The 25,255-nt window shown below is 40.7% G+C and overlaps 2 protein-coding genes and 1 long non-coding RNA gene across 4 annotated transcripts; 1 reads left to right on the top strand and 2 right to left on the bottom strand.

The window, feature by feature from the left end:
* Positions 1 to 4,347: 4,347 nt before the first annotated feature.
* Positions 4,348 to 5,615, bottom strand: LOC116249661 (F-box protein GID2). Its single transcript, XM_031622849.2, has one exon. It carries the CDS (start codon positions 5,216 to 5,218, stop codon positions 4,628 to 4,630), a length of 591 nt encoding a protein of 196 aa, XP_031478709.1. The 5' UTR covers positions 5,219 to 5,615; the 3' UTR covers positions 4,348 to 4,627.
* A 6,170-nt stretch (positions 5,616 to 11,785) lies between these two features.
* Positions 11,786 to 12,723, bottom strand: LOC126409959 (uncharacterized). Its single transcript, XR_007572978.1, has 3 exons — positions 12,609 to 12,723; positions 12,086 to 12,476; positions 11,786 to 11,961 (listed from the first exon to the last, which is right to left on the bottom strand). It is a non-coding gene; the product is annotated as an uncharacterized LOC126409959 (long non-coding RNA).
* Positions 12,724 to 18,251: 5,528 nt separating this feature from the next.
* On the top strand, positions 18,252 to 23,506 carry LOC116251667 (RNA pseudouridine synthase 4, mitochondrial). 2 transcript variants are annotated; one of them, XR_004171736.1, is made up of 11 exons: positions 18,252 to 18,902; positions 19,390 to 19,470; positions 19,550 to 19,687; positions 19,760 to 19,807; positions 19,899 to 19,976; positions 20,644 to 20,757; positions 20,835 to 20,936; positions 22,035 to 22,146; positions 22,588 to 22,634; positions 22,721 to 23,216; positions 23,386 to 23,506. XR_004171736.1 is itself a non-coding variant. In XM_031626054.1 (10 exons), exons 1-10 carry the CDS (start codon positions 18,555 to 18,557, stop codon positions 23,072 to 23,074), a joined length of 1,422 nt encoding a protein of 473 aa, XP_031481914.1. In that variant the 5' UTR covers positions 18,252 to 18,554; the 3' UTR covers positions 23,075 to 23,379. The 2 variants fall into 2 exon arrangements, 1 of the variants encoding a protein (XP_031481914.1); XM_031626054.1 differs by lacking the exon at positions 23,386 to 23,506 and having other exon boundaries at positions 22,721 to 23,379.
* Positions 23,507 to 25,255: the final 1,749 nt, after the last annotated feature.

Here is a 25,255-nt window from a genome sequence, read left to right as displayed (position 1 = left end):
TTCTCTTTCATGGAAAATGTACAAAACATATAGATGGCTGAGACGGCTGGTATGTAACAACGGTTCGATCCTCATGGGCGCTATTTTCCTGAACTGCAAACATTAGCACCGCAGCCAATCAGGTTCCCAAGTAGGTCCTGAACCTCGATGGTAGGACGTAAAGAGGAGATTTCGGCATCTCGAGTATCATCCCCATCCCTCACCCCCAAACATAAGTATGAAATGTTATCAGTAGGTTGTTCTCATACCTGTTTCAAAAGGCTAAAATAATAATTTTGGGATATTTTGCACAACAGATAATGAATAGTGGTAGTAAAGGATTGTGAATTTGTTTGTTTGCCTTTTTTTGTTAAAAGATGAGTGGTTCATTCCATCGTCCTAAGAAACGCATGCCCTTCACCCAACAACCACCACTCCAAGAGGTTCACAGAGCTTGCGTCAAACCTATTACAGTCTAAAAGATGAACTTACTGAAATGTAACAACGACCACCCCAAGATTTGAACGCAAGTCTCTTTGTGACGTGGGCCACCTTGCTGCCTTAGTGCGCTCTTGGCATGAAGGATTGAATTGTGAACATTGATGGCTCAACTTGCAACTCTGTCATTTTGTCACCCGACCTTTCTCGTGGTGTTGTCTTTTGGGGGGCCAAGTTACGGCAGCTCACCCACCGTTTTCTCTCATCTGAAATATTTTTCACAATGGCACGCCGGAATCACTTTACACGGCGGCCGGCGAAGGAGCCAATCAGCCCACAACGATGGTCTTCCATCTTCACTCATGCATGCAGCAAGCACCAGCCGGGCTCAAGCTTCTCCATTCTGTCGGAATTTAAATGAGTTGGATTCACATACCATACATGGCATTTTAAAATTGAGCTCCATAAAAACAATAAATTTCATAGTAGAATCCACCTTCAGTCTGCAAAGTTCGCACCATATGGCGTCAAAATTTCATAACCTCGGTTGCGTTCATGCTGTCGATGATGCAAGGGAAAGTGGGTAGTAGATCTGATCCAAATTTGGTTGGATCCGAAGTCAATTAGAGTGATGTCAACGAAGCCCCAGAACCAAAACCAGATAGCGACGGAAACCGACAAAGTTTACAGGTGCAATTTGCCATCTTTTTCTGCAAATACTTCTCCATTGCATCATAATAGATATGTCAGTGCTTCAAAAGCGATCAAATATCTAAAAGATTTCGATCCGATTGATAAAGTTTGAAACAGGCAATTCCAAAACTATCATCAGTGACATAATTCAAATCCAGCATAAGATTTCCCCAATAATTCTGACCGACTTAATTTAGATGCGATTACATCAAAGAAGTTCAAGCTCATTATTGTGCTTTCCAGTTCCAAATTCAAGTTTGTCTCCGGCTGCAAACAATCATATCTAACAGTCACATATGTTCTATTCTAACCAATTTACATTTCTAAGGAGGAGAATGCCTAAAAGGTGTCTTGTTTCTGCTTCGACCGTACACTTCCCGTTCAAAGATTGTGGAAAGTGTCCAATGATTCACAAACCATATAAAAAAGGAGCTTGTCTTTTTAGGATTGTTTGTCCCACCAAAGGCAAAGGCAAAGAAGGTACGTCTCGAGACCATGCGTTTGCTTCCGCTCATCCAAACACGCCCTAAATTTAGCTATCAAAATACTGGTATTGAACTCTTGACCTCCTTCAACTTAAAGGTTTAAGTCAACTGGGGCGCAGTGGAGTGTACTAAAACCCTAGCAGGTTGGTGGATCACCAAATTGAAGGCCACCCACAGACAAAAAAGGTTTATCAGCCACAATGTAAGTCATGACATATACGGCCCATAAGCTGTCAAAATAAGCTAGCTAGGATGCATGTATTATTACATGCATGGGTCCACCTAGGTGCAGGGGACCATGGGAAAGGGCTGGTCAGTGAATTGTGGCTGGACCCCTGTGGTCAGCCACAGCATCTCAACCAAGGTGCTGCCTCCCCAAGTTGGCCATTTAAAGGGGGACACCATTAAAGGACAAACCAAAGGCCCACCCAGCTTGATAGCCACCAATGCCCATGCACCCACTTGGTCTCCCCATGCTCATCACTTCTCCTGCTAAGCATGATCAGAGAGGTGGTGAAAATGACAGTGAACAGTGCAACCATGACACCTTTCTTATCCACGGCCAGTGGCAATGGCTGCCGGCCACTGCTGATTCCAGACAGAATTTCGGCACAGGAGTCGAAGCACCACACTGTAGCGTGTACGTCATCGTGACGAGACCTCCCCGGTTTGGGGCCTTCACCTGAGGAAACCTTAAAGCTTTTTGCCAAATTAGAAACGGCCTCCGCCATTAGTGGCAGCACTGATGCCCTTGAGCTCAGCCACATTGCGCTTGACACCTAAAGGGAGAATGACCAGACAGAAAGTACAATGGAATATTCAAGTTCTCTGGGAGAAGTCATTCCCCTTTTTTTGAAACTACAGGTCGGCAAGAACAACTGCCAGTTGCCCATTTTGTGCTCGAATGGAGTTCTCATTGTCTACTTTTTCACTTCTTGCTGGGACAATTGCGGCTTAGTGAAACAGAAAGATCAGGAGACGTTAGAGATTGTAATGACGCAGACCGTTCAATTGGAGGTGCGTTTGAAGGGAAATTCATGATATAAACTCAGGTCTGAGTTTGAGAGAAGGATGTTCGCAGAGTTTACTGCACTTGGGCATTTCACGATTAAGGAGTTTGGCGATAGCAGTAGAGAGTGAAAGCTCTAAAGTAGAAACGCAACCATTACAGGTGAAACCTCGAGCTGGGCGGTTCTTCTGTTCTCAAATTCACAGTTACAGTTACAGCAAATAAATGCGGCATTCCCCAATCCAGCGGTGGACCAAACAATAACATGCCTCCCTAATAACAAAAGGGAGAGAGGAAAAAAAAAAAAGGCTTTCCCCCGATTTTGAAAAGAAAAAAACCACTTTGTTCTTTTCGATCTGACAAAATTCGTGCGAATATTTAGTAGCCGTTTCGACAGATCTCTCTGGCAAGAAAAAAAAAAAGCTGCAACACAAGTATCATTTGCAATTGTCGTTTACTCCTGCATTCTTTGTTTATCATTGGCGTCGAGCTAAGGAGAAGGCCTTCATCATTGGCGGGACTGGTACACCTAATTTGCATTTCGCTGTAAAAGACAGCTTTTAATCAGTCTTTGAACCACATTAGATCAGATGGTCCCTTCATAGGCCCATGAAGTTTTTCCGTGTTGCATCGACAAAGTCAGTGATTTTCCAACTTCAAGTAGATTTTTGAGTGCCTCATCTGTAACACCCAAATTGGTTTTCGAAGGAAAAAACAGAGAGTCTCTGCAATGTAACGCCTGCAGTATGGATCGGCAATGACAGTAGGATGGACAGATGCAATAAAAAAAAAAAAAAAAGGCTAGCGCAGATGAAAGGACAGATGCACACAAACTACAGCAAGTAAAAAATTGGAGCAGCAGCAGTCACAACAAGAAGACAGTACCAACTTGTTGGATAAAAAACAATTGGGAATTAATTTCAGGAATCCAACCATCTACCAGTTTAGGCAAATTTTCTAATTGTATGGTTAGGAGGGCTGTTTCTAAGTGAGGGTGGGAATCAGGATAGGACAAGGACCATGTTCGAGATTGGGGCAGCCAAAGAGAAGAGGAAAAAGGAAAGATGGGGAGTGGGGGTATGATGGGACACAAGAACTTTCACATGCTCCAAGAGAGTCCAACAGCAAATACCACCAAAATGGGGCATCTCATTTAGTGAGAGGAGGAAAGGGGCGCAATAAAGAGGGCGGGCACAAGAGGCCAAATAACTTTTTTGGCTTATGTACAAACAAGCCGAACAATGTGGGTGGGAAGGAGATGAGGGGAAGACGCAGGGAGTAGGCCCCCACCCCCTCGGATGAGAACAATAACTTCATCTTTACTCCTGTCAGTTTCCCTTGGAGCTGAATAATGAATAAGACACCACCCCATCTCTCTCCTTCCCTCTCTTTTCTTGCTAAACAATAACAGAAAAGGCACAATGACGTGCCCAATCATGTTTTAGCCAAAAAAATGAACATGACACAACTATCTTTTCTTTCTTTTTTGCTCTCCCAATCTCTAAATCAAGTTAGAGAACAACAATCATTTCAATTCTCCAACCAGCCAGTTGAGGCTACAAGTCCAAACGTCCTTACCGACTTGAAATCTCACCTGTTTATGAAACCTTGAATGAATGGACTATAAGAAAACAAATCAAGAAAAGGGAAAAGATTGAATGAAAAACTCGGTCAATAGCGAGAATGGAGAGATATATTCTTTCTCTCTCTCTCTCTCTCTCTCGCTGTGGCAAACAAATAGGATTCATGGTGACATTCATAATCATATCATTTGGGAAAAACATCCGTTGTTACATACACATTCAAAGCAAAATACAACACACCGAAAAAGCAAAGCATGCTTATCATTATCATAAGAAGGCTAAAAGGAAAAGAGTAGAACCCAAATTCATTAACAGACTTCCAACACCCACCAACCGAAAAGCAAAGAAGTAATTAGTCCACACCAACTTCCTCTCCACAGGCGTGCTGAAATCATTCGCCTGTCGAATGCCAACCAGGATTTTCCGGTTCGGCGTTTGAATCAGCTGGAATCTTCGAGCAATTGACGTTTTGGGGTTTGGAGAACGACGCCGGAAGCGAGATGCCGATGGTGGGTGCTGCTGGGGTTCATCATCTCGAAGTAACGAATGGAGAGGAGGGACAAGGAGAGGTGAACCTCGTCCTTGCCCCAACGGGCCGATGTGGGGATCATGTTAGTAGACAATCTGGGGATGGAGGGCGATTGAGAAGAAGAAGATGATGACGAAGAAGAAGGGGAGGAGGAGGATCGCGCCGGTGGCTTAAGTAGGGGCCAAAGATAGAGAGAGTGGAGGCGGCGGAAGCCGCCGAGGGCGAGAACAACGGATCGAAGCTGGCTGGTAGAGCAGCCGGTGTTGGCCCAGTGGCGGGTGCAAATGATCTCCCAGAGGCGCTCGTCCTTGGCCGTCCGGTGCCATTGCCGGCTGACGCACGAAGCCAACCCCAGGGTCCTCGAATCCATGTGCCTGAACACCTCGAACAGCAGATTCTCGTCCAGCAGGAACTCCTCCTCCCCCTCCCCATCCCCCTCCCCATCCACCCTCCTCCTCTTGCTTCCCTCGCTCTCCGTTGACTCCGATGGCCTCTTCATCATTGACGCAAAAGCGGAGAGAGAGACAGAGAGAAAGAGAGAGAGGAATCGGTGATGGCGGAGAAAGAAGGGCAGAAAGTATCAGAAACAAAGAGAGAAAGGAGGAGGCAGAAGAATGGTGTGGGGAGAGGAACAGAGAAACATGAAAGGGAAGGCGACGGTGGTGGGGAGAGAGAGAGTATATATATATATATATATAGAGAGAGAGAGAGAGAAAGAGATTGCGAGCTTTCTTTTCTTGTCTTGTCTTCCTTCCTGGTGAGGGACTCTCTCCCCCTCTTCAACCTTCCACTACAGATGATTTCTTTCTTTCTCACCACCCTTTTTCCTGTCACGAGAGCGGAGGGAAGGAGGTGATCCACAACTCGGCTTTTCCTTCTTCTTTTCTTTTCTCGTTTCTTTAAGAATTTTTATTGAAGGGCCTGAAGTTTCGCTTTGAAAACTTATACCCACTTTACGTTTACTGTTAAACCGTCAAAGACTCAAAATGATATCTCTTTGGAAAACGTGGAACTCTGTTCTTTTTGGTGCTTTTTTTTAGTTAAAAAACGGATTTTTGTGAAAAAAAAGTGGATTTTTTTTTTTTAAGAGTCTCATTTGTCAGCAAAATCTGGGTTTTGTATTAGAAAATTAAAGAACCCTGGACTCTATCATTCAAGGTTAGAACAATTAGTGGGATCTGAAAGTAAAGTTTCCGATTGATTATGAAAAGAAATATGAGGACTTTAGTTTTGAGGGGGAATGCTTCCAGAGAGCAAAGATCCAAATGGGGACAAAGATGATGACGGTGATGACGATACTTTGGTTCATCTGATTACTTCCTTTGAAAGAGAAAAAAGAAAAGGGAAGAACAAAAACTTGTTTGTCGCGTACTTCAGACGGATTGACTTTTAAGTCCTTGAATTTTGATGCCAGAGCTGGGACTCCTCTCGCTGGACGGATCTCGTCACAGTGACACGAGAACAAGTTTTTCTCTATTAAAAGAAAAAGAGTTGGGGAATGTCAATTGCTTCTTATTTTTTATTCGGGTTAGTGGTGGAGACCCATCCATTAGCTTTAAGCCCAAGTTTTAGAAATAGGGTTTGTTTTTTTGTGTCTCAGGGTGACTCCGCATCGGTGGCTCTTATTTTGCAGCACATTTTATTTTGACTCCGCATCAGTGGCTTTTCTTTTGCAGCACATAGAGATGCTCCCAAAATTCAAAACGGATATTAGTAACCCAGAGAATATAGTGTGGTACTTGACCAAAATCACAAGAGCGTTTGGAAAAAAAAAATCATGTGTTCTTTGAATGTATATTTGTAAGACCCACATTTCAAGAAAACCATGTTTTTGATTTAGAAAATATGATGTGATTTAGAAAATTGAAGCAATATTCAGACATAATCACGCGATTTTTCTTAAAGATGATAGTCGATAGAGTGTGTTTCTGATATACTTTTAAAAACACAATGCTTTCCTTATCAAACGCTCGCTAAAAACTTGAAAATATTGCATCGAGACGCCGTCACACCATTCTAAAGTATATGAAACTCATGTTTTTCGAAAGCATGAAAAAAGTTGGGAGAATTGAATTTAAAGCTTTACCATACTGGAAAACATTCTTTTGAGCTTCTAAATTTCCTTACTCAAGCCTCAATTCAAGCTCTTAAGTAAACATTTAAAAAAAAAAAAATATTTTAACCAATTAGGAGATGTTGATGTAGGTACTAGACTTTTCGTTAAAGGTTGGCAGCAAACTTTAGGTGTGCACCGGCAATTCCAGAAGAACGAGCATCGTTTTTGAGATATGGCTAAAAGTTGAGTACCAACTAGTAATTTTTGAGAAAGACAGGTTGGGTCACAGGGAGAGAGGGGGAAGTCCTGCAATTACTCTAATCTACTTTTTAGTTTCAAATTTTGTTTATTATTACTTATAATGTAAAAAGAAAGAATAAGATTGAGGAGTCCACAGCAACTGGAAGCAGCCAATACAAACTGATTGTTTGTATCTTGTGCCAAATTATTCGCCTCCCAACATGCATAAAGACAACAGGGAGTGAGTCCTTTTCTATCACAAACTTAGGCACGCTGCTGCAACTTTGACCTCCACCTTATCCTTCGTCACACGCCAACGCTTGTGCATTCGGACAAGACTCGTTTCACAAAAAGCTGGCGTTAATATACTTTTTATTACTTGCTTAAAAAGTACCTTCTTCATGTTAAAATGTCACACAAAGATCCATTTTCATTGGTTTAGTAATTAAATAATATGTACCCAATAAAGATAGGTCAGGTCTTTGGCTTATACGAGACTCTCCGCAAGTTAACTGGCTTTTTCAAGTGAATGAGAGGATTACGATCTATCATCCAGAAAGAACCCAAACATCCAAGTTTTCTTGGTTTCCTCTTACTCTTAACGTGTAACAACTCGATCCACTCTTGAGCTCAGGCCTCTGATTCGTGTGGATTCCAACCTACCCCCTACCAGTTTCAACTTCAACCTCAAAAACGTTAAAAACCAAGACAATTATCTCATTAATTATAAGTCATTGAAAATCTCTCACAATTTTCAATACGAGATTAAATTTCTGAACGTTACAATTCACCCCCTAAAGCACACGCGTCTGTATGTGTGAAATTATAGGTCCGAGTGTTGAACTGGCTCTGATACCATTGTAGCAACCCGACTCACTCCTTACCGCTTGAGCTTCTGTTTCAGTGGATCCCAACCTGCCCTTTAGCAGTTTGGCTTCAACCTCAAAAAAGATAGAAAACAAGACAATCTTCTCATTAATGACCCGTTTATAAGTCCTTGAAGATTCCTACAACACATAACTTAATTTATGGGACGTTAGATAAGGTCTATAATTGTATTTGTGTTTGGTAAAAGGATAATGTATCTAACAGCACTTCCAAAAATAGTCTTATATTTTGAGTATAAATTTTGCTTGGATCTGGATCCAGAGCGGCGTGGACCCGATGCAAGTCCGGCGCGTTGCACTTGCACGTCGGCAGGGGAGGCCCAGAAAGTGGGACCCACAAGAGCTGCTCTTCTCCATCTCCAGCGCACGCCTACTAATAAAGCCACAGCTTTTAAAAACTCTCGTCTCCTTTGTCCTCGTTCTTGATACGACAGCCCCCTCAACTTTTCTCCGCAGACGATTCAACGGTTCGGATCGAACGTCCGCTCTTCATCGAACGGCAGCGTTGCCTGGGAAGTTGGGAGCTTGACCGTGACCAAGTCGCGGGTCCGGTATCTTGGAGGTAGAGTCCGAATCCGACAAATTTCATTTATGGGTTCATGTTCAGATCGGTGAGCCCATCCCACTTCTTCACAGTTTTTGCATAAGAAATTGTTAGGTTGGAACTTCAAAGCTTTCTTTTCTTTTATTTGTTTGTGAAAGCTTTTCTTCGAGAAAAAAACGAAGAAAGCCGGGAAAGTGCGGCCTGGAGGATGGACGTCGACTTCGCGCCCGGCAAACCGGTTCTTTCATTTTCCACGGAAAATTCCCAAAAGTATGTATAGCGAGGGGTACTCTTGTCTGAGGTGAAGTTGAGTTAGGAACCGATACACGTCCTTTTCCGTTTCCCATGATGGCAAGGTAGCTGGCCTACCATGTACAGACGCTTGTCCTTTATGCGTGGGAAAAAATTAAACTTAGCATAGTAAAATTACCCAAGTACCCCTGAAACCAAATCCCCCTCAGCATTATACCATATTTTGACAGCTGTATGTCCTTCATATACAAAACATTGATCATCATAATCAACTGACCACGGATACGGATTAGAAAGCGATCGAATAATATATATTAAGTTATTTTAAGAGTTCAAATACCCTTTAAATGTAAAAAAGTAATTACTTTAAATAAACTCATTTATTTTCTTTTTCTCTCTACTAAAGATATTTCAAACTCTTAAAAAACAATTTAACTCATTTATTTTCTTTTTCTCTCTACTAAAGATATTTCAAACTCTTAAAAAACAATTTGACTTTGATTTCTTTAAAATTGAGACTCACATAATTTATACCGAGTACCTACTTCCTTGTATATATATATATATATATACAATCAAGTGTTTTCGAGGACTGCTGATCTATCGCAGCAGTCTTTGGTCAGTGAGTTCCAGAGTGAGCGGAATGATGCGACTTCTAATTTGTTTAGTTTTCCCATATAGAACCTGTTTGGATTAAAAAGCAAAGGTCCCGTTTTTTCGTGATAACATTAATGAAATGCTTGTGTAAGAGAATCATCCGCTCGAAGAGACTGAAACCTAATTCATTTCCCTAATAAATCGATTGCAATAGACACACTGTCAAGTTCAATACGGAAAAATAAACACACACATTTAAGACGCTGTACGTTTCCAAATCAAACTGGGAGTCGAAGAAACGCCGTTCCCCATATTATCACCGCAATTAAACAAAACCATGTCCTCCTCTGAACGTAAACGCGTCTCGGAATCGTCAAGCGTCGAGGATCGATGGCAGTCCGCTTGCAAAATGTGAAAGGAGATCAACCACCGTTTTGAAAAATCAACTCTCTCTTTAATTTCCTCCGCAAGGTGAAGGAGAAGGGAATGGGGTGCAGTTGACAGGAACAGCGCATCTGAACGCGGCAATCAAAGCGGTGCAGCTACGCAACTTAATGCAAAACCAAGAATTCGTATACGAATTAATGGGACTGTCTTCACGGGGTAGAAACCATGAGCGGAGAGGATGATTCCCCTGCCTTGCATGTCTCACTCAGTCTCTCCTTTACCCACTCCACCAGCCATGCCGGCAATGGCGTAATGTTTCCTTAGAATTGGTGGGACACTGCATTGATAGGAAATGGCAGACAGGCAGTGTGTGTGCTTGTGTGGGCAATTGCCTACACAGACTTACTCCAATTGCTTGCTTATGTATTGATGCATTGTGGCCAGACCGACCTAGGTCTGATTTAATATTGCATGTGGTTGGACCCATTTCTTGCTTCGCTACAATGTAAGGTTTTACGCGCTTGTGTGGGCCTACACGACGTAGATCCGCTACTGTTTGTATGCATTTTCCTAAAATTTAGAGTATTAGTGCCCTTCAGCTAAAAGGTTTAGAGTTTCGCCATTGTTGATTAGGAATGCCAACAAATTGAATTTGAATTGAATATACTTTTAACCATATCTTTTTTTTTTATATATATTCACATACTAAAAGATATGAATTCAAATTCGAATGTGAATGAAGACAAGCCATATCCAAATTAAAATATGATTTCACAATCGGAATCCTATCTGAGTCTGATTTTTATATTCAAATGAATTTGAATCTGAATTTTAAATCTAATAGAGCATAGTTTCAAAATGCAAAGCATTAGATATACAATGTTTATTTAAAACAAAATCTGATCCAACCTATGGATATTTATGCATATCCAAATCCAATTGGATTTGTTTTTCAATATTTATATATTATATATATATATATATATTGCATCTAACTTTTTTTTCGAAACAGTTCATTTTAGTTATCCGATCCAAATCAGATATATTGACAAAACCTATATCGATGAGTCCAGCCCATGTCATGTGATGACACTCATTTACACTGTACAACTACACAGAAACGTTTCTTATATGTTAGTACATGTTTGCATCGCCAAACTCATTGAAACAAAATTTAATGAAGGGGTTGAGGAAAATTTCAAGTATTTCGTGTTCGCGTAGAGAGTATCGATCAGGCCACTTGATATTTTTTGTTTAGCAATACGAAATGCCTTTCTTGTCAAGGCACCGCCATCACTATAAGATGTGCATGTAATACATTGATATTGTTGCATAAAACAAAGAGTTCTTACTTCTAACCCATGCGTAAGGGCAGATCACTCGGGATCCTCATCTTGCCGTGTCTGTATTCCTGCACCTTCAAGTGAGTTTTAGTGCTTTGTACTAAAACTAATGGTATTATTTGAAGCCAAACAAGAATTGAAATAGATACCTTAATTTGTTTCAAATAAGGTGCAGGCCCGGTCAGATTTTTTTGAATTCAATTCATTGGTTGTGTTTTAAAACACAGCCTTTCTTTACGTGGGCACACATATTCTCCCAGTATGTTTCAATTGTCATCTTCGAAAAATCTCCCAGTATATTTCAATTGTTTTCTTTCATGAGTAAGTTGGACATTGTTTCCTTTGATCGAGGATATGAAGATTTGAGCAAGATCTGGGTCAGAGCTCGCCAGCAGCCCGTTCAAGCTAACTACTTGCATTAATTGAAGCTCTTTCCACAAAATCCGTGTGTATTTGGACCATAATTAATTCCCGCAAATGAAACAGAGGGAATGCAAAGGATACATACAGAAACCAGCGACGGCAACAGTAACGGACAGCCGACACCACCTCTTCGTTCTTCGTTCTTATATGCAGGACTAGCATATTCATCTCCCTGAGAAGAAGATGGACGAGAAACGGCATGGAAATGCATTCATGAAACCATATGAATGACCGAAATAATAATTAACGCAGTGTAACTTTATATCTCATGGCCAACAAAACCATTATGTTCCTAAAGCACAAAGAAAACAGTCTTAGATTACAGACACGATGGGCCATATTATTTTCAAGATAATGGACATGAACAAGAAACCGGAAGAATAAACAAGAGTGAAGCAGCATGACATGGGCTATGATCTGTAAAAATAATACAACAAGGGCGTGCCATCGGCGTCTCAGCAATTCACAGCAACATGAATCATCAAAATGTGAGACGCGCCACTTTAGAGTCGAATACTGTCATGATTTTCGATTTCAGTGTGACTAATGGTTGTGATGACTCAGAAAGAATAAAAAGAGCAAGGAATGGAAATCTAATTCCGGAAAAAAGAAACAAACAGAAGGAAAGAAAACGACCAACCTACAGAGACGGCGATGTCCGTGTCCGCGACCTGTTTTTTCCTCCTCAGCTTCCTCTCAAAAATAAGCAGCAACTCATATCGGCCCCAGAGGACCCTTCTTCGCCAAGATGAGCTGAGAGTAAAAACATCTTTCGACAGCCCTGCAAACTTTAATCCTCACTCCAGCAGAATCACGGCGCCCATTTTCATACGAGCCCACCAGAGCAACACAAGCATGCACCACCTTGGAATACTGAACAAGGCATACCTGCATAATTTCCGGCATTGAATGAGCCATTCCTTGCGCGCCCATGTTCTTTCTTGCCGGTGCAACCAGATTCGCAGAATGACAGGAGGATAACTCGAGAGAGCGGATTCCACATGGAACCAAATATCAAAGGAAAAGGGTATCTAGCGAAATCAACAAAAGGGGAGACTAATTGAGGCCAAAAAATTGTAAGGTATTGAAGAAATGTATAGTGAGAGAGAGAGGGTTGAGAAAAGGGACGAGAAAGAGGGAGTGATCAGGAGCGCGTAATCTACCTGCCATTAACAGAGCGCAAGAACAGCCTCGCTTAGTCGCCCCCTCTCCCTCTCGCTCACTTTCCGTTTCACTCCAAGAAAACACCCTCTCCCTCTTCCTCTCCCGCGCTTTTCGTGTCACTCCACACGCGAAAAAAGCGGGAAACTCATCGGATTTATAAATTTGTTTGATATGCCTGGAAAGTTGGCGTTAGATTTCAAGCTTCGTCTGGAGTCACATCACAAACCGGGATTTTAGAAGTTCAAATCATTCAAGAATTTGATTTGATAAGGTACAAACTGGTCTTTGTACTAATTCTTTTTCCGTCGACATTTAAATCATTCATTTGTTAAGCTTCAAAGCGGTTTTCTTTCTTCTTCCTCCATCACCAACTGCTATTTTTATTACGTGATCACAAAATCTTAAAAGGATGTGATTTGCAAAGGGAAGTGATTTTTCAAATAAGTTAGATATCCCATCATGTTTGTACGCACGTGGTGTGGCACATAACTTAGGCTTGCGGTCGTTGCTCTACACCTCTAATATGAACTTATCTGAGATTTCACAGGTCTCTGAAATCTGGTGATGTGGTGTTCAAACGTGTCAAATTAAGTCGCAGAGAGAAACTTTCATGCCGACTTATAGATAACAAAAGAAGAAGCTTACTCAAGGAAAAATCAGTCAAATGGTCAGTCTTAAATTTTAGGAATAGCAAATTAACATCTGCACTGCAAACACGTTTGAAAGATACGAGAGGTCAAACTTGAATAAGAAAAGAAGCAGTCACACAAATCCTTACAAAGTCTGTCAGAGCGACGGAAATAACTAATTATTCTTCCATTTCGCTTTCTGAATTACAAAACATTGTTGGGGATCAACTCAAATCAGTCTGTCTGTTACAAATGCTTTATCCATTTCAATGGCTTAAAATTCCCCACCGTTTTATGGCACTCTTGCATGCGATCAGATGGATGCGTCCATGGAACTTCTTCACGTCTCTTCTAAGATATAAATGCCTGGCCAAGTAACAACAATGAAGAGCGATGCATCGTAATAGTTTTGATCAGATCTATTGCCTTTTGATGTTGGGACAATTAGGTATGAAAACTTCAGCTGTTTTATACCAGACTAGCAATATTTCTTCGATGGCGGATGTTTCTGGTGTCATGGACATGCTTAGAGATGCATGAATCATGAGTCACGAATTTTGTTCATCCCAGTGTCTTGTTGGTTCATCATGAATGGATTAATCCCAAGTTCAAATCATGGTTACTATTATGCTATGGTGGTATTTCTCCAAGTCCCCAGTTAGTATCTTGTTCGATTTCTGTAGGGGCTACTCTCCTCATGGTATTGAAGGCTAGGCTGATGGGTGTTATTCATTGGTTTTGGATGGGATTATTGATTGTTCTTCCCTTCATTCCTTCTCTCTCTATCTCAAATAATTTAGAGTAGAAATATGCAAGCTTTCGGATTCCAATTCCAAACATCAGTGGCTCCCAAATAAATAAATCTCCGTTCAGCACACCTTTCATCTTGATGCAAGTGCAAACCCCTGAGCCCAAGATGATCTCACATTTGGATTGTCCAGCTTAACGTGGCTTTTCATGAAGGAAGGCCACCATGGACCTCCAAAATCAAAGATGAATTTGCCTAGCTGGGTTTACAATCATATCAGCTTCAGTTAGAATAATCTCTTCTTTATTTTGCATAACAACAACATGCACATGAACCGTTGCATTGTTCATTCATAATTATCTTCTGTTTTCACCAAACATAGGCTTAAGAGGATTAGATTGAAATTAGTTTTTTGTAGGATCAAAGATCAAACTTTGAACAAATCGACTGAAGCAGCAAGTCTTTTTCTGGACATGTATTTCGATGAATGCCGGCCACACATGAGTCAGATCCATGCGCCGGCAGATTCAAACAAGTTGAATTTCATTGGGTCTCAGATCCTGAAAGTCTCGCTTCTATCATCAAATCTTGAGAGAGAGCTTGGCATGCGTACAATTTAGCCTTCAAAGTAGAAGCAGCAAAATAAAAACATGACACATCTTTATGGGCCTGCTATCCGATATTAGAATGAAGAGGATCCGGGTCAGAGCTTGACCAAGCTGCTTCAAATCAATGACTTACATTAATTCCGCCTGTTACATACGTGGTGCATCTGAAAACTTGGCACCATCAGCCATCAATTCGCGAGATTTATGTCTCTCGTGCTAGTCAATTGTGGAATATTACTAGTTAAGGATGTCAACAGATTGATAGATGTTGATATGTTTGGACTGAAACTCGAATTTGAATATCTGTACCATATCCAGATCTGATTTTTAATTGAACAATCCAAACATGACTCCTATGTTTAAATATACAACCGAATCTGAACCGCATCATTATGTACATGTTAAGAACCAACTTTCAAATAATTGGATATTGAATATAGGATATTTATTTAAAATAGAATCTGAGTCCTAATTTGGTCGTCTATTTATTGAAACCCGTATGGACAAACTGAGCATCCCTTAAATCTGTTTAAATGTGTCTGGACCTTAAGATCCAGAAGAATGGTGGTACAGAACAGAATCAGATCCATTCCCAGCCCTACTTTTGACTTGCCAATTGCCATGCCTCATTCTCCGCCACCATGACGGCTAGAATTCAACAGCCCGACGGCAAGTAAGAAAATTCTCTTGTTGAAAGATTTCCTCAAGTTGCTTCACCTAACAAAAGTAAAAGTAAAACCAGATGTGTCTTGGTTTGAACTGCAAACTCTTTTACTTCTCCCACTCAAACTTTGAAAACATTGTGCCGACTTTGGTTAATTCTTCAACCACTTTTAATCACTATCTTTATCGCACTCGGATGAGAGTTTCGAACTCTCTCCTTTCTCCTCTGCATCCAAAGTTTAGAGTTGCATTGGGATTTGGTAAAATTTGTAGTTACTCCTGTCTACTCAAGAGTAGCATCTATCAACCTTTGTAATTCAATCGAGTAGCATTCATGAGAACGACCAAGTTCTCACCGGCAGGAGCAGAGCAGGGGGCCTTTTTTAAAAAACTCAAAAACTTATATGTTGAAACCATCGCGCTAATATCTATGACCACAACTTGAAAGAGAGTTGAAGAACACTAAGGAATTTGATGGCAGCCGAATTCTAGGAAGCAACTGAGATGGTTCGTAGGACTTTAATTTGAATCTGCTCATGAACATCGCAAGCACGAATGGCGTGGTCAAATCTTGCCTTCTCTAGATCTTTCTATAAATACCGCATTGCACCAGCAGGGGAAGTCACCATTCAGACTCTGTGATCTCCATATACTGCAGTTAGTCCTCTATACTGCCTAGTGATGGCCATCACAGTTAAGCGTCTGGTTCTTTCGCTTCTCCTTTCCTTCATCATTCTCTCGTGCCTCTCCGTTGATGCTCGGCGAACGCCGGCTGGCTTTCCCGCAGCCCCAACAACTGAGTTCAATCCTCCGGCAGCTCCTTCTATGATGGACTCCCTGTTTCTTGGTGCAGTAAAGGACTCCGGCCCGAGCCCTGGTGGTTCTGGACACGTCGTTATCACCTCCATCCATTAGCTAAATCACCTGCAGATCATATTGATTAATTGCTTCTGTTCTTTTATTCGATGTACATGTGGACATTTCACTAGATGATTAGATACCTATTTTGTTTATTCTTCTGCAAGATGAAAAGTTCATGGAATATATGTTATGATGACGGAAGGAAGATAGTTTCTTCTCGCAGTGGGTCTGTGAGAAGAGCAGGCTGCCTCCTCAATCACAAGAATAATGACATAAGGATGTAATAAGCTGTTCTTGTTTGCTTTTTCCGGTGTAATAAGAAGTGACTGCTCTTCTTAGCCAAGTAAGTGCGTGCCTAATTGAACTTCATCTCTGCATGCTGTCAGCTGGCCTGTTAACCAGTCTAATTAGAAAATAGTAAAGTTAGAAACAATGGCAATAATAATGACAGTGAGGAGCACAGAACTATTTCTACGAAGGATTCGTTTTCCTTTTAAGATGGACTGGCGTTTCTCGTCTGAAATGATGTTGAGAAAAGGTGGTTAACTAGTTCTTTGGCATTGGAATCTGTGAATCGTGACATAACGGCAGCAAAAGTTACACCATATTCGATCCTTTTGCCTAGGCGCTAAAGGTATTCATTTTATTCCAAAGAGTATTGGCCTTCCCCCGAAATAATGAAAACGCGTGTTTTATTTAAACTAATTCATTTAACCACCTGTTTTTGTCTATTGGGCTTGGTTGGGTACTCCGCCCATGATGAGGCAGATAATTTGACCTTTGGACCAGTCCGCTAAAAGCAATCCATTGAGCCTAGCTAGCGGGTTGGGTAATAGAGGCCCAACTTGGCTCCACATTTTTTTCTCTTTCTCTCTCTACCTCCTTCTATATATATATATATATATACTGTTGTGATTCTGGCAGTTAATTTTCTTAGAGACTTTTGGCATGTTACGAATGGCTTCCTGCAAAAATTTGTGGCGATTCGTCAAATGCTTTCTTAAAAACTCTTGATGCTTCATCAAAAGTTTCTATGATATTAGAAAATGAAACATTAAAAGTTTTAAATAAGGATGAACATTGAGCCAAGTACATATGAAGATGACTAAGTATGTTGAGCTTGAGTTGCCGACAAGATCTTGAAATCTAGCGCACCTTTGTTTAACAGCGGGCTGACCATGCCCAGCCCTAAGTGTTTCCGGTGAGCGAATGAAAACCCATGGAACTTGAACATGCATTTTGTAAAAATTTCATTCCTGTCATAAAAGTCCGCAAGTTCCTTTATTGGTTGGGAAACCGTGCACGTTTTGCTACCGTTTTGCACCTACAACTGGCAAAGTGAAGAAGAAGATGGTGATGGTATCTTAGATAATCTCCACTAATGCATGCTGGAGGAAGGCGATGAAGCTACGTAACCATCTTCATTTTTTTACTGATACTTTTCGGAAGTCGGCAGCAACTTAGCTTCCTTAGTGAGCGACAGAAACTTTCTTTTTCTCATGCCTAAAGAAGAGGGCAAAATTTTCTTCCACTCATTGCGGTTGGAAGTGAACGGGGAGAACTCGTGGCGCACATGTCGTTCTCATCCACGAAATATGGTTGCGGGATGTTTATATCTGTCCTTTTCATGTGATAAGTATAGTAAATTCAATCAGCATGTAGCCGCCCTATGGACATAGTGCAGCAGATTGGACTGACATACCGTGAACATTTGTTCCTCATTTTAAATTTTACATGTGCTTGGCAAATGCATAATAATATTCTAGTTGTTCAGTATATCACTCTCCACTCAGGTTCTGAAGCGACCCGGAGATACTTGAGCTGATATAATTAAATTGTTGACATGGTTGGGCTCAGACTTGAAAATGGGGTTAAGAAAGAATCTTCTCAAAAGCCAAGACCAGTCTCGTTTTACATGTAAACATATGTAGACTTTAATCGGATTGGAATTCAATGCCAACTTTAAATACCATAGTTAAAGAACAGCTTGATTTCTATCAAGTACTTATCATAATCATTTACTACTTTTTGGAAAGATAAGTAGGGACCATACGTAATTTGTAATCATCTACTCAGCAAAATAAATTTGTGCGACCTAAATATTTGTATGGAGCTAGCGATGGATTTGAAGAAGAACCCGATTTGCCAACAGCCCGTAAGCTAGCGATGGATTTGAAGAAGAACGCTCTATAACCATGCAAGGGAACACTCAAACAAGTGGCATTTGCCAAGCTTGTTCTTTCGTAATGGGCGTGGGCTCGTTCATCGTTGTCAGCGAGTTTGCGAGGGAACAGGGCTTGACCCGGAGTACCTTACCAGAAGCCGACTGGTTATTTGCCTTGGTTCCTTCCGATTCCTTATTATTTCCAAGCAGGCATGCCTTTGAAGCAATCGGCGAGCGGCTGAAGCCCCGACACTCAAGAGTGCAAATTAACGATGGCTTCCCGCGCGCTACTGTGGCGGCGTGTGGTGTCCGGGAGGTCCTGCTCACCTAACGGTATCATGGTTCCGTTGGAATGGGAGGGGTGTGGGGCGTCTGTTTGCTACGGCAGTTCTGCTGTTGCTGCAGAGAAGGACGAGGAGGAGAAACGCCGTAAATGGTTCCCTCTGCCCCGCTATTCCGTGCAGTACGCCTCCATGGTAGGTCTTCCTCGGAAGGGAGAAAACGTCATCGCCGATGCTGCTACTGCCACCACCACCACCACGACGGCCTTGAAGTGGGTTCTCCGTTGCTGCCCAAACCTGCCCAAATCCCTCATTCATAAGCTCTTTCGCTTGAGACAGGTGTGTGTTTGTGTGGATGGGTGGGTGGATGGGTGAAGATGGGCGCCTGATTGCTTTGTGGCCTGATGAAATGTGTGGTTTGAAAGATGGCGCCTGTTTGTTTTATGGGGACGATCAAATATGTGGTCTATGGACAATCAGTTGGTGCTTCTGTTTTGAGTCTATATTGACGGTCTTAATGGTGTATAAGAAAGTTGTCGCGTCATAGCTGCTGTTCATGGAAATCTACACTTTATTTTCATTTTTTTTAGCATGAGTGGAATGCAATAGAGTAGCAGCATCTTGGAGACTCACTCTGGCAAGGTTTCATGTTTTTTAATTCGACGTCCTGATTTATTCTGTCTAGAGATAGGCATTCCCCTAGACTCTGTAACTTCCCTGCCGATGGTACTTGCTCCATGCTTATGTTCTCACTCTTATTTCAAGTTCTTTTTTAGCTCTTTGTTCGTCGTAAACATGCAATCTTTGCTCTTCGACTTCTCTGTAGGTCAGAATACAAGCTGCGGGACCCATTGATTCGGTTTTGGAAGGAACAGAAACAAGAAATGATGGACGTCTTCTCAAAAGGGTATTCACATTTGGGTACTTCTTCATGTATTCATTAAATTCGGGTGCTATTCTTCCTTCTAACATGGTACTTTTGGAAGGTCTCAGCAAAAAATACGCTCAACTTAGGGGATAGGATATTTCTTCCTATCAGTAATCAAGATTTACCCATTTCGAAAGCTGGTCAATTTTGTAGTTTGGACGAGATAAATTACATACGAAGTCTTGAAATATACAAGGTATTGAAGCACCGGCAGTTTTGTTTTATATTTTGCATGTTAAACATCGCTAATTTTTTTACCATGTTCTAGGATTCGGCTATCCTCGTCATAAATAAACCGCCTGGAATGCCAGTTCAGGTTATTATTAGTCACTCTTTCTTCAACTTCAGTTGACCCTGTTTGCCTTGCTTGAATAGTGTTTTTTCTTGCTTTTCTTTCTATTTCCCAGGGTGGCACTGGCGTCAAGATAAGTTTGGATGAATTGGCTGAAACATTAAAGTACGAGTCCTCAGAAAAACCTCGGCTTGTAAGTTAAACATCTTTTGTTGGTTGTGATTAATCTGGAAATCAGTTATGTATCCCTCCAATATTTAAAACCATGGTCAATCTCTTCTATGTTTTTCGTTAGCCATTAGCCTGTCTAGGAATGTGGTTATAATCATTTTAACGTCATGCTTCTCAGATTAAAGTAAGAAAATTGATATTATCATCCTGAAAGTAGGGAAAAGAAGTGACTGTCATCTACTTTGATGAGCGCAAGAGAGACTGTATTTACAAAGTTGGTGTTTCTCATGCAGATGTTCATAACTATTTTATTTTCACCAAAATTGTTTCCACAAATGCCTGGTGATTCTCACGTATTATTTTCACTTCACCCATTATTCTTACTTCCTAGCCACTGGGAGAGTCATCCATTTTCATGTTTTCTCTTCTCAACCAAAATTTGTGGGGAACGGTAATGATTTACTTTGCTGTGCACATTGACAATTAATCTATGTAAGAAGTCTTGATGCTGAGTATGAATGTGAATAATACTGAAAATTAGAGTTTCCCTGTTGAATGAAAGAAGATAATATTAGGCCCTGTCTGATATGTTACTCTGTATTCCTTATGTAAGACTCCACATCATATATATATATATGATGCTGTGTGCACATTTGTGTTCTGTAAAATCAACTCTCATGTGATTTCAGGTTCACAGACTTGATAGAGATAGTAGTGGTGTCCTAGTAATGGGTAGGACACAAGCAAGTACACTTTTGCTTCACTCAATCTTCCGGGAGAAGACTTCTGGAGCAACCTATACTGTATGCTGAGATCTTATCTGATGGATTTGTTTGCTCATCAGCTGCCTTTTTGCTTATGGTGTTAATGCATGTGCCAGGATACTGAAAACATTAAAAAGGTTTTGCAGAAGAAATATTGGGCACTAGTTCTTGGGACTCCAAGACGTACAAGAGGCATAATATCTGCTCCGCTTGCAAAGGTAAAAAGGTTTTTTGATGAGTTAGGCTCCATTAGACTTCCTACCTTGTTTGTAACTTTGTTGGCGACTTAGCCCCTGCTGTACTTTCTATCTTGACTTCCTGTGCAATGGATGTGACTTGTTTTTAATGCATTTGTTATTTCAAGCCTGTCCATTCTAGCACTTGGGCTTGTGATCATGTAGAACATGAGAATATTGCAAAAATAGGCTCAAAGCTCCACGACAGACACTCGTGATTCCCATGGTACACACATTAAAGTTGTTACACATGCCAAATGCATCAGCTTCTAATTCTTCTGACCCATGGGATGTTTTTTTCATTTGAATTTGCTATAAGGTTCTTGTAAGTTGCATAAATTTTCAAAGCTTCACTTCTCAAGTGTTAACTTTCTAAGTCAGACACTTTGGACAGCTTGCTGTGTCTAAATTAACTGTACATTCTTTTTACTTTGTTTCTCGAGATTGAAGACTTAAAGTTGATTCTGTTAGTAAATAACTCATTACACTTTCACTTTCAAGTTAAGTTAGACAAATGCATATCTTGGAGAATATCGCAGCTGTTTGACATGTAAGCTCTGTTCATCAAAGTTCAAAATCACGAAGCTGTTTTGGAGGTTCTTATGTGAGCAGTGACATTTGCCTTTCCACATGAATTATTGTAGTTAGAACTTTGTATGAAAAAGACTTGGATGGAGCTCCCATGGTTCTAGTTAGAATTTTCATATAATGATATAATCACTCATTTCGAATTTAATAAGCTGATTAATGTGTTCATGAAAATGGAACACATTGCTAATTTGCTAGTAAACAATGTAATGTTGAATCTCACCCATATTCTGGAATTCTTTTACTTGGATCTGATTAATGGTCGGCAAAAGTTTGGATGATTGTAAATGTACAGCCCCATTTTTCAGAGGCTGGCACCGTAGGAAGTCTGTTCACCTCGTCAACTGTTAATTGATCTTTACTTTTCCTGTGCAACAGCTATAACTTTGGCCCTTAGTTTTTCCTTTTCTTTTTCCTGGTTGCTTTCATAATATGGAGGAACTGAGTCCTGCCTTCTTGTATCTGCTCTATTTCCTTCTATTTGGTTCCCAGGTGGTGGTTGATGGTGGGAAGTCTCAGCGGACAACTATTGCTCATAATGACGATGCCGTGTCAACTCAGCATGCAATAACAGAGTATCAAGTGCTTAGATCATCAAGCCATGGTACGTTTCCTGACATTTTCATCGATTGGCTCAGTCGCAAAGAGCTCTTTGTTCACACATAGTGGTAGCATTCCTGTTGTTCTTGAAAGAAGTTACTTGGGAATAGTGGACGAAATCAAAAGGTGAGGCTGTTTAGTGCTTCAATAATTGCATGCAAAGCACCATTAATTGCTACTCCATATAATGGAAACTGTTAATGTGTCCAATGATCCACATTTCCATCTAAAATCCTTCTCTCTTGATGTGCCTATCTTGCAATTGGGCATGCTTCCTCCAAGTGCATCCAATTAGTTGATATGAATGTGGAAACATAAGTATACAATGTCCACCTCATCCAATTATTTTCATCATGTATTATCTTGCTTGGTCCTTCAAATGAATCATGTCTTAAGACCATGAATATCTAAGGTGATCCTTCTTTTCTGCTGTTGACATTCTCAGGATTTACCTGGTTGGAACTCTCTCCACTCACAGGGAGGAAGCATCAGGTGGGTAGCCCAAAACCTTGGATCTGTAAGTCTCTTTCTAATTTCTCTTTGTTTTCTCTCTCTGATGAATATGTTTGTTATGACAGCTCCGGGTGCATTGTGCTGAAGCCTTAGGAACACCTATAGTAGGGGACTACAAGTACGGCTGGAGGGCCCACAAGAAATGGAAGCCTCTGCCGTGTCCAGATGATGGGGAAGCAAATGATCAGGATTCAAAAGAGAAGGCTTCCCCTGGTCTTGACCCTGAAAAAGGAAGCATATTGGACGGGGAGCCTGCTTTACATCTTCATTGCAGGCAGATGATTATCCCCAATGTGGAATTGGCTCTGCAGAAATTGCAGCTATCCCCAAACGTTGATCTTTTGAAAGTGGAGATGCTTGATCTTATTTGTCCTTTGCCTTCTCATATGCAGAGAAGTTGGGATCTCTTGTGCAATTGAGCTCCTTTTCATGGAATCAAGCTCCAACCCCTCACATACTGCTACAACCTGCCGGCACGTGGAAAATGTGGAAGGGAAATAGGAAACCCAGTCTCTTTGGAGTTCGGAGTATGCAGAATGCATGAATTCTTGCAGTCATGAGGTTGTGGCTAGATTTTTTTTTTTTTTTTATTACGTGAGTTAACTAGTTTTATGAGTTTTAGCTATTTTTGTTATCTGTTTGCGGTATGTATCAGAAGCAACAAACTCCCATTTCTAAGGCAACTTGTATCATGATAATAAGCATCTGACAGAGTTTTGAATCATTCCAGGCATAGTGGTGCTTCTGTCAAAAACGATGTGACCAGCAGGTTATTGCAAGCTCCATCCTGCAGATACGCTTGAGTGGGCAGAGGACATGTTGTGTGTGCTTGTTAATGAGGTGAAGTTTACCCATGAATAGCTCTTAGCTTTTCCACTCTTTATCTTGGCTCGTCTACATCTCACTGGTTCTTACTTAGCAGCTCTACCAAGTACCGACCAACACGGCTAGAATCCTGCCCCTCCATGAGATCTGCAATAAAAATGATATCCAAATTGAACTTACTATATTATTCGAGAACAAACTACAAAATGTCACTACAAGAGTTTAAACATCAAAGAGCATAAAAAACCATAGAAAACCACTAAATCTACGTTCGACTCCTTCAAGTCGAGGGTAATCTCATCTATTGGCTGAATTTTCTGGAAAAGCTAGACTAGAATCTATGCATAAAGTTTCTTGTTAAACCACTCTTTGGTTTATGGAAAAGATGCATCCATTTCTTCCAGTGAAGGGAAGTTTTCTTCCATTCGTTCTTTTCATTCAACTTGGCTTTGGACAGAAAAGATTCCAGTCACCGACTCGCCAAGGACTTTATTTTAGCCAAAAGCCGAGAAACCGGCCATTAATGAGACTGAATAACCAGAAAGTACGACGTGTGATGCTCCAACATTTGGTGAAGCTAATCGGCCCATTAAAATAATTTATCGGTCTATTTCCTAATTTTTCATCTGGAAAACAATTAATTCAATAATTTAAAAGTGCATTAGTCGTACACTTGTACCGAGCCAATATCATTTTGGCTATGGGTCGATCCGAGGCGTATATTGTGATGTGTTAATGATAACCTTGTTTTAGATGCCTAAGATTTTAAAGAGAAATGGATTCACCAATGGTATCTCTTCATCCACAATAACCCCATCACGTTTGGAATATAACTGGTTGGATTGATGGATAACTAGCATGCATATCATCCATTACATTAAGAAATTTGAAAATCTTTAGTTGTCTAATGTATTTTTTGTATTTTTGTATTTTGATTTAGTTTGGTCATACTTAGATAAATTCGCTGAATTGTTTGGCTTGGTCGAACGATTGTTTGGCCCGCCCTTGAAAAAATCCTGACTTCACTCCTGCCTAGTGGCCCGATCGTTCAAGTAACCCAAACTAACGGAAAATTAAAGATTTAAAGACCATGAGTTTTGGTTTTCATTTCCTACCCAAGTGGTCGTGTGTGTATATATATATATATATATATTTGTAGAGAGAGAGAGAGAGAGAGAGGCTTTGTGCCCGTGAAAGCGACAAAGACAAATTTCAGTTTATTTTTCTGGGTGATGGTTTAAAATTTGAGACAACGTTTCATGTTGTATATTTGAGACATTCAAGCCACGGATTCTCTAAGAGATTCGTCTATTATAAGGTTTGGTGGCGAGAATTTTAGCAAACGCAATGCACAAGTTGACAAGAAAAAGAATCCAATTCCAACACATTTTTAATAGTCACCTCCATAAGGTTCGGCTTTAATGAAAATAATAAAAAAAATAATAATAATGATAAAACTTTGTTGAAAAAGAACAAACATCTTCTTTCGTGAAGTTGATATTTGGATATACTCAATTGAGACGTGTAGGAAAAAATATAACTCAAATATCCTAGTCATTTTTGTGAATTTTCATCAGATAACCTTAACCTATTTACAAGTGGAGCAGGTTATTTGTCAAGCCCTCAACACAAGATAATGTGTTAAGGGTCAAATGACAAAAATATCTTTGATGGTAAACCAGGAGACCCTCTCTGTAGGAAGACAAAAGTGGAATTTGGAAAATGAGTTTACGAGGATAATCCCTTTGGTGAAAGGGTAGAACACGGTTCCTGTG

This window comes from Nymphaea colorata, chromosome 3 (assembly GCF_008831285.2).
Source record: "Nymphaea colorata isolate Beijing-Zhang1983 chromosome 3, ASM883128v2, whole genome shotgun sequence".
NCBI classification, from domain to species: Eukaryota; Viridiplantae; Streptophyta; class Magnoliopsida; order Nymphaeales; family Nymphaeaceae; genus Nymphaea; species Nymphaea colorata.
This window is presented reverse-complemented; position numbering and strand designations above follow the sequence as displayed.